The sequence below is a fragment of the Suncus etruscus genome, chromosome 6, assembly GCF_024139225.1.
Source record: "Suncus etruscus isolate mSunEtr1 chromosome 6, mSunEtr1.pri.cur, whole genome shotgun sequence".
NCBI lineage: Eukaryota > Metazoa > Chordata > Mammalia > Eulipotyphla > Soricidae > Suncus > Suncus etruscus.
Window position 1 is genome coordinate 101,288,899 of NC_064853.1, and position 9,259 is coordinate 101,298,157.

The 9,259-nt window shown below is 38.3% G+C and overlaps 1 protein-coding gene across 1 annotated transcript; it reads right to left on the reverse strand.

Moving 5' to 3' along the window:
* Positions 1 to 7,951: 7,951 nt before the first annotated feature.
* LOC126011842 (casein kinase I-like) lies at positions 7,952 to 8,971 on the reverse strand. Its single transcript, XM_049775615.1, has one exon. The coding sequence runs from the start codon at positions 8,969 to 8,971 to the stop codon at positions 7,952 to 7,954; it is 1,020 nt and encodes a 339-aa protein (XP_049631572.1).
* Positions 8,972 to 9,259: the final 288 nt, after the last annotated feature.

Here is a 9,259-nt window from a genome sequence, read left to right on the forward strand (position 1 = left end):
TTCTTAGCACTGCAAAACCCAAGTTGCTTTGCATTCTTGGGCCCTTGAATGGAACCAGCTGAGCATCCACCCTATGTGGGAAAAATACTTCCTCAATGTTATGGAGTTGAGACATTTTAGTAAGTGACAGGGATGTGTGAGGCACTTTGAGACTTTTGGGACCCAGCTGTATCACTACTCACATGGTCAAATTCCAGTAGGATGTGACAGTGGTTCAGCTGAGTGAGGGCGGATGGCTGCAAAGCTCCCTAGTATCATGTCACTCTTTCTTTAGGTGTTCAGCAGCTTGGACTTATTATTAGCTGTGAGACCATGTGGACTTTAAAAAAACCCAAAGACTTTCAAAACCTAAAGAGCTTCTTGTTTTCAGATTAATTCTGGGTGGGAAACTTTCCTGATTTGTACAGGCCAGTTTGGTTTGAATATTCTGAGATGCTCTTTGAAAAGAATCCCTGGATCCTCATTCATTTCATAACTACTCTTTTGGAGTTCTTGTTGTGTGACGGTCCATATCTTATGTTTTGCATCATTTAATTTGCATCATGCTCCTAGGAGGTGGATATTATTTTTTTCACTGATGGAGAAGGAAAGGTGACTTGGAGATATTACTATAGAGTCCATGATTTCCTAATTGATAAGTGTGCAAGTTGACTTTAAACTGACCTGCTAATTTCCATTTCTATCTTTCTACCCTGCCTACAGTGAGGTCTCTGCAGAAATCTAAGCCTCCAAGTGGAGCAATTCCCCAGAGTGGAACTGTCATTTGAAAGCATTCTGTGATGATGGAAAAGTTCCATTTTGTGCTGTTTAATATGATAGCCATTAGCCACTTAAAATGTGGCTAGTGTGACAGAACTGAGCTTTAAATTGTATTTAATTTTAATTTAGCTAAAAATAAAGAGCTTGTGTTGGTCGTGCTTATTTTATCAGACAGTGAAATGTGAGAGCCTGCATTTTGCTAATGCAAATCCTCAAGAAACTCCAGGACTTTGCCATTGAAGGCTCTGTGCCTGTCTCCAAAGCCAGGCAAACACTTTCAGTTCCTGTATATGGGATCTTCCCTGTCTGCCATGTGATGTGACAGGCCCTGGAGGCTTTGGTTGGCAAACTTCATGATTTTAAAGCTTCCCTTTAACTTTGGGTTTCTGGTCATCACTATGGACATTCAATTTCTTAGTGTTACTTGCTCTTTTTTTTTCACAGACATCACTTTGATGCTTGTCCCTCAGTGTATTTCCAGTCACTATCCTGGGAGATACTGGGGACCATGCTTTAGCCCTAACTGTGGTTGGTGGTTAGTCCTTGACTCTACTAAAAGAAACTGGTACTTAGCCATATGCTCACATTAGCTTTTCACATTTTGTTCTTTTAAGATATCGTATTTTGTTCTGTAAGAGATCTTTTTTTCTGATTATAAAAGTGGTTCATGTTAGTTATAAAAGATGTGGGTAAATGATAAATAACAATTGGGAGTATACTAGTATTTGCACATGGTCACTTTCATAACTTGATACTTTTCATTTGATACTTTTTTGTTTTTTTTGCATACTGAGGATCAAACATAGATTTCATGCATGCCAGGTATGTGTGTGTGTGTGTGTGTGTGTGTGTGTGTGTGTGTGTGTGTGTGTGTGTATATACATATATATGCTTTATAGTTGAGCCCATCTTTGGCTTTAATAAATGCATTTTATAACTAATAAACTATTTGTAACCTCAATTTTTATTTAGAAAAATTATAGTTTATTTTCAAATACATTTCCAAACATGATTTTAAATAAGTGTATTTTCTTGTATAAGTGTTTTTGCACTGGTTTCACCCATTTCTGTGAAATTTCTGTGGCTATTCCCAATGCTTAGCTAAGATAAATGGCACCAATAGATGTTAGGGTCTGGAGTCAAAGGATTAGACTGCACAATTGGAGTAAAGCTGAACTTTAATCTGTCTAACCAGGGCTCCAAACTGACTGAGGAAATGACCAAAATGACTGTCTCTCCCAGGAGACAAATCCCATCCAAGTTCATGAATCAGATTATATAGGGAGAGTATTTAGGGAGGTTCTAGCTTCTGATAATCTTTAAAATGATTGGCTGTTGTCTAGAATACCTTACTATTGTTCCCCATGACCTTCCCAGATACCTGGTATGGGGCAGAGAAGTTTAGGCTTGGGGAAGAGAAGCTTAAGAGGTTTACAACATGTGGTCCTTACAAAAAGGCATCCCTCCTTTTTAGAACTCAGGTAGCCTTACAGTTCATTCAGGTTACTCTTTATATATATCTGAGTCAGTTCTCTAGGGTAGAGTCCTAGAAACACAGTTGTAAACAGTTCTAGAAACATGTGTGTTTTGAATGACAATCCAGCCAAGAACATTTCAGAATATACAAACCAAGAGTTAAAAACAACAACAACAACAACAACAATAACCCATGTACATGTGTATTTTGTTCAAATTGATCCAGAAAGGTTTAACAAGAGTTATTTCCCTCCATAGACTTCATGCTGACTGAAATAATGGGAGTAGGTGATTTAAGAATTGCCCGCTCCTTACCACTGTCTCTTTTGAATCATTAGAACTGGACATATATATTGTGTAACAAGTTACCTCCAAATTTAGTAACTTAAAATGACAAGAGTTTTGTTCAGTAGTGTTGTAACAGATCCAGGAAGACCTTCTAGGAGTGTCTGATGTGACCATTAAAAGTTACTGGTACTGGAATCATCTGAAGGTTCCACCAGTCTGGAGCTGTAGGTAGGAAAGCTCCTTATATGCTTATACCTGGTGCCTAATAGGGCTATCAATTACAGAGCTTATAAGTGACCCATCCCCATTCTCAGGCTTTGAGTAACTTAAAAAAAATCTGTAAAATATACTATATGCCAGCATGCCCTTATGGGTCTTAACATTCAAAGGTTTTTAAAAGATCCATGCCCAAGAAATTATTTAAGATCATGTAGATACATAGGTATGGAGTAAAAGGCTTCATTTGGGGTTAATTTAAATATGAACATGCTAAACACAAATAGGCTGGGAATTTATCAGCCAATGTAAACAAATCAAAAGTCCAGATTCTGGAATTAACTGCTGGTGATTCCCAACATCTTTGACTTTAGAAGGGGAGTTCAGCATCCAATATGATAGGAGGATGGGATAGTATGGATCAACATTTTTAAGGAATCTCTCCAAAAACCAAAGCCACCTGGATGATAAAAAGACTTTGGCAAGAATATTTTTGAAACTGTTCAGACAATTGTGAAGCCACTTTCCCTTAATAGTCTTGCTTTATAAGGTGTTTTTCTTTTTATCTGTTATCTCAGTTGATTCTTGCAAAAGTCAAAGGCAGTTGCTCATTCCACTGATTCAGGAAAAGGATACTGAAGCACAGAAAAGTAATGCATTCTACAAATCAGGAATTTGCAATCTTCTGGAAATCATTCAGCAGCTTGCCTCCCATGGCAAGTCATGGCTACACTTTCTTGCAGCATGCCTGGAGCTGTTGGAGTAACTGGCAAGTGTTGAACTGTAGTGGTGGCTTAATGGGCCAAATGGCAGACCATGGAGTACACAGAGACATTGAAATGTGGACAGAGCCACCTGCTGAGTAAACATGGGTATTGTTCATCTTTATAGTTTGCAAGTTTCAGCTGGATTTGGGTTGTGAAGGTGACACCTCTGTTAGTGGCAATGCTGAGATCATTAAGGATGCACAGCACATTGCCAAGGGCAGTGACTAGGTTCCACTCTTCCTAAAGAAGGTTGGTAGTGAAAAATCAACACAACAAACCTTTATTTTACATATCAGAGGACTTTAAGGGGAGTAAAGCCTGCCAGCAGCTTGGAAGTAAGCCTGTGGAAGAACCAACTCTTCAAGACAAGATGTAGCCTTTTGATTAAAAGGACAAGGGAACACATATTGAGAGTAAAAGACATCATCCTTAGCTGGCAGGAATAGTGGATGCTAAGTCCTACAATTCTTTGACTGTAATTTCTTCATCCCTGAGGAGACAAGAAGTGAAGGTGAGAACCACTGATGATGGTAAGAGTTAAAAGGTTTTAAGGACTCTGATGATTGCCTGGTCATCCAGTATATATGTAACAACAGTGAGCCCAGAGACACTCTGCCCAGTTTAGGTCTATTCCATCATGCCAATTTACAGCTCCCCAGAGCACCAAGAACTGAGCTTGGAAGAGATAATTAGTTTTAATATAATTTTGTCATCTCTAATACATCAGACCCAGAATGCAATTACCTTCTCACTTTCAATATGGCAAGTTTTTGTCTTGGATCTTTTGGGGGAAAAGCTATCTCTTTCTTTTCTCTCTGACAGGAGAATGAACCAACCATAAGCTCAAGACGGAAGGCTTTAAAAGTGGCCTTCTCAGTGAGCAAACTATTTTTCTGGCACAAAACTCCAATCACCTCTTTGTGAAGTTCCACTCTTCCCAGATGAAAGGGAATATTGGGGCCTTATATGTGGTCAATAATAATACACTAGTGACCACATATATTTAAATTTTTATTTTCTGATAAGTTTAATCACAATGCAAATCTTCTAATGGGAGAGAAAACAGCTTGAGAGCTGGAGGTGGATTATGGAAAATGAGAACCATGAACATTTCACAGACAAGAATATTTATTTGGTAGTTTCATGGACCATTAGATATCAAGAGCCTGAAGTGGGGAAAGGATGGGAAGAACCACTAGAGAAAGGGGATGGAGAAAATTGATAGGCCCAATACTTTCACTGCCTGTGATCTATCCCTGTTGTTATTCTTGGCTAAATCTTCAGGGCTTCCCACCAGACATTCCAGTCATTAAGTTTTCAGGTCATTGTGTAGAATAGAGAATTTGCTTCTCCTTTGGTTTTAGAGTGCATCTGCCATTCCTGCTTCAAAAAAACATAATATCAAGTAGGGCTTTTCTCTGGAAGGTGTCTCTAACATTGGTCCTTAATTCTCTTAACTGAACAGGTGAGATTCTCAGAGTCTATATGACTGCCCCACCAGCAGTGATTGTCAATATGGGCCTGAGAGCCTCTTCCCTTGACTTCTACCTCTTTTGTTCCCTAGCAGAAGCCTTAAAGGTACCCAAACCACTTTTTGGTTTCTGATTAAGTCTTGGGACCCTGTGTTTGACTTCTATCATTCCTGAGAGGAAGGTAGAGAGAGCTCTCACATTTGCCTTGATCAAATAATCGAGTATACACAATGTTATAGTGACTGCAAATGATTATTTTTCAAACAAATGCATTATTTAGTGAATCAAAAAAGAAAAACGGGAAAGAAGAATGGGGAAAGGGGCTGTGGCTTACAAATGAGATGAGGGTAATATTAGTTTTTCTTTTTTTCAGAGGGGGTTATTTTTCAGTGGGATACGCAGCTCAGAGGGAGTATACACTCTGTCCACACATCCTCATTGATTGATCATCTGACACCCTTGATAGAGGCCAACAATAATAATTTACATTTACTTAGCACACATTGCCAAGAAACTCAAAAACATTTTATAAGTGTCATGTGCTGTGACAGGTGCTATTATCCTGTGAGAGATATTGCAACAAATCACCCAATAATTAATTTACAAATACCAGGAAACCAGAGAGTACTGGATAAAAACCAATGTGACTATGCAGGGTACCAACCTCATCAGACCAATTTAATTTCCTCCAATGTCAGAATGACAGGTCTGGCTATATAGCAAAAGCAATAGGTGAAAAATATTCCAACTTTAGTAAACCTGTTAGCTCTGTGCCATATGATGTTCTCACAAACAGGCTATAAAAGTATGGGATTACCTCTGCTATTGTTTAGTCTTTGATTTATCATGGATCTCTTTCCCTAAAGAGTTTGAGCAGAGTGCTCAGTGGAAAAATATTTGCTATCTAGGAGACACTGGACCCCTCACTCTGGACCCAGATCTGAAATAAGTCTTATTCAGAGATATTATTACAGTGATAATTCACAGTGACATTTGCACTTAAGCATTTACAAACCTAGTCTTTTGATTCCAAATTCAGATCATTTCCTGCTCTCCCATAATTGCTTTGAAAGAAGCTATTCACTCAACACTCCCAGAGGAATTATTTATTTTTCTCTCCACGACAGTAATGAGAAGGTTCAGAACAGTTATATTTATAGTGGAGGTGGGGGGAGGCTGATTTTCTGACAATGGCCTCCAGCCCAGTGGTCTCTCGGCCTTTTCCATAATAATTTCCTTTGTGGGTGGAAATTATTATGTAGCCATAGGTAATTTTCCTTGTGGATGGAAATTACTAGTAGCCATAGGTGGACCTGCTGGTGAGCATAAAAGCATGAGTGATATTGAGATTTTTGGTTTAGGTTGGGTCTAAATAACCAAGATAGAGAAATTTTTCTATTCTCAGGTACTAGGATGAAGACAAAAGAACCTACAACTTGTGCAGGGACTGGAATGCTAAGAGGGATAGTGGAGGCCTCAATCAGTATGGGTTGTCAAAGGTATATGTTCTCTCTTAGTGCTATCTGAATATGCTGACTGGTGGTGCATGTTCTTTTTGTCCACTTCAGGAACATAATACAGAAATATTTCACCCCTCCCCCTTACAGAGAGGGAAGTGGGCTGCTAATCATTTGACAGATCATTCACAGCCAACCCACTAGGAGGCAACACCCTACCATCTTTCTAATGCTTCCTAGTTCCGGAGACCCTCTCAGAGTCTTAGTGTTCAAGGAACATATAATTATGAGTAGAAAAAGAAAACTCATCACCCACTTAAGGGAATTAGTAAACAATGGGAACAGGTGGTTTTTACTGAGGTAGAACAAAATCATGAAGCAGAAGGAAGCTTTAGTAGAACTGAGAACTCTTAAGGAAAACATGGATTTTTTTTTTTTTCTTTGAGCACTTCCAGGAGTGATTCCTTAGTACAGAGTCAGGAATACTCTGAGCGCTGATGAGTGTGAATGACCCTCCAAACTAAAATACCCAAAACAAAAATTTTGTATTTATATTTTTGTTTACAGAATTGTAGATAATGAGAAAAATTAAGCAACAATAAATTAAATTCTTCATAATAAAGTATCATTGATTCAAATATAATAATAATGGATTTCTCTTTGCTAACTTGTGGAATAAATTGTCTAAGAGAGGTTTTAGAAGAGTAAAGGTTGCAAACAAATATATAAGCAAGAAATTACATTAAGTATTTCAGCTAGATGGAGTATATAGAACCATTTATAAACATATTGAATTAGGATGACTACTTGATTTGATAGTGAAAAAGGCAAAATTCAATCCATGGGAGTAGAAGTGCTACTAATTCTTGACTCCAATAGCTTTTCAGGAATATCTTGGATTAATATCTGAAAACACAATTCCAGAATTTATCTCTAGTTTTTTTTCAGCTTTATCACATTTTCTCTATCACAATTATAATATCAAAGTGTTTACTTTCAAAACTGCGCATGTAGTTGTATTTTTTTTCCGTTAATGATCAGACGTAACCTATAAACTAGAAGCAAAACTAGTCGTCTTTGAGGATGAGGCTTGGGCCTGTAGAAAAGCGCATGTGTGGTGAATAGTGGGTTTTCTTACGCATGCGCAGTTGTATTTTTTTCCGTTAACTTATCACTCATTTTGGTACGGTTGATCTGACGTAACCTACAAACCGGATGCAGAACTAGTCGTCTTTGACGATGAGGCTTGGGCCTGTAGAAAAGCGCACGTGGGGTGAATAGTGGGTTTTATTACGCATGCGCAGTTGTATTTTTTTCCGTTAATTTATCACTCATTTTGGTACGGTTGATCGGACGGTTAGTGCGCATTGGCAAACCATTTCCTGGTACCAGTTCAGAACTTTTATAGTAAGTCTTCAGAAATAATACTGGTAATCATTTTTTCTACTGTACTTTGCTTTGTGAAGTGACTCTCCGGGGCTTGGGGGAATACTTTCGGTTAGCTGGAAAATAGAGCTTAATTCCCAGCGAGAGGTTGGTTTTCCTGCACATTACACATTGGAATTGAAGTCCAGTCATAAATGTAGTCATATTTATAATTCAAGTTTTTGAAAAGAATCTGGAATAGTTGTCTAAGATACTCGTAATCTGGGGTTTCTTCAAAACCCAACTCATGACAATAGTTTAAGTATATGGCAAATTCTTTAGGAATGTCTTTACACAAATCTTCAATGGGAATTTCAATCTTCTTTTCTTTAATATGATCCCACTTTTGTTTCATTGAGGCAGCCACTAATCCTTGCCATGGCAGACTGCTTCTATTAAAATATATCAAAACATATCCTAATGCCTCCAAGTCATCTCGGCGACTTTGTTCAGTATCACAGTGAGTATTAATGCTAGCATATAGGGCAGTACCAACTAGATGTTGAACTTCTCTATAAGGTATATGTTGTTTTGATTTTTCTCTGTACTTCTTTGCCAAACCCAAATCCACAAGATATAATTGGCTAAATTTTGAGTAAGGCTGATCTGGAGAATTTACCTTGCTCCTTTTCCTCTTCTGAGTGTCCTTACAAAAATCAGAGAGGCAGCAGCTAGGACCCATTAGGAAGTTTTCTGGCTTAATGTCTCTGTGTATGAAATTCTTACTATGCAGATATTCAAGTCTACTTATCATCTGATCAGCTAACATAAATATCGTTTTCATAGAGAACTTTCTTGAGCAGATATTGAAGAAATATTCTAAGCTGGGTCCAAGAAGGTCCATGGCCAATGCATTATGATGTTTATCCTCGCCATACCACAACAGACGAGGAAAACCAATGGCCCCCTGGAGAAGCTGGTAGAGTTTACTTTCGTTTAACAACTGGGGGTACTTGGTTCTCTTAGATTCTAATTTCACTGCCACTTCATTGTCGTTAGTGATGTCAATGGCACAATAAACCTCTCCAAAGGAGCCAGAACCACGCATTTTTAATAGTTTATATTTCTCTCCAATAATAGTTCCATATCTTCTGTCTTTAGTGGCTGCCATTTCCATAGCGCACAAGAAATATAACAGCTGGGGTCAACTCAGCTACTAGGAATACTGTAGGAGAAGCCGCCTCTGGGGTTGCTTAACTAAAAAGTACCGAAGAGGGTGGCACGAACTTAAATGCCATGCTTTCTCAAGAGTTTTGATAAGTTTTAGTTAATGGGAGCTTCATCAGTTCCTCCCCAGAACCGGTTGCAGTTTTTTTTTTCTCGAGGTTACAAGAGTCCGCCACTTAATTGTGGGCAGCAGCCGCTTTGCATAGCTTCTGCAAAATAAAAATTCAAGAAC

What these genes read in the sequence shown, in the direction of transcription:
- LOC126011842 (XM_049775615.1), bottom strand. Translation starts at nt 8,971, where the DNA reads ATGGCAGCCACTAAAGACAGAAGATATGGAACTATTATTGGAGAGAAA.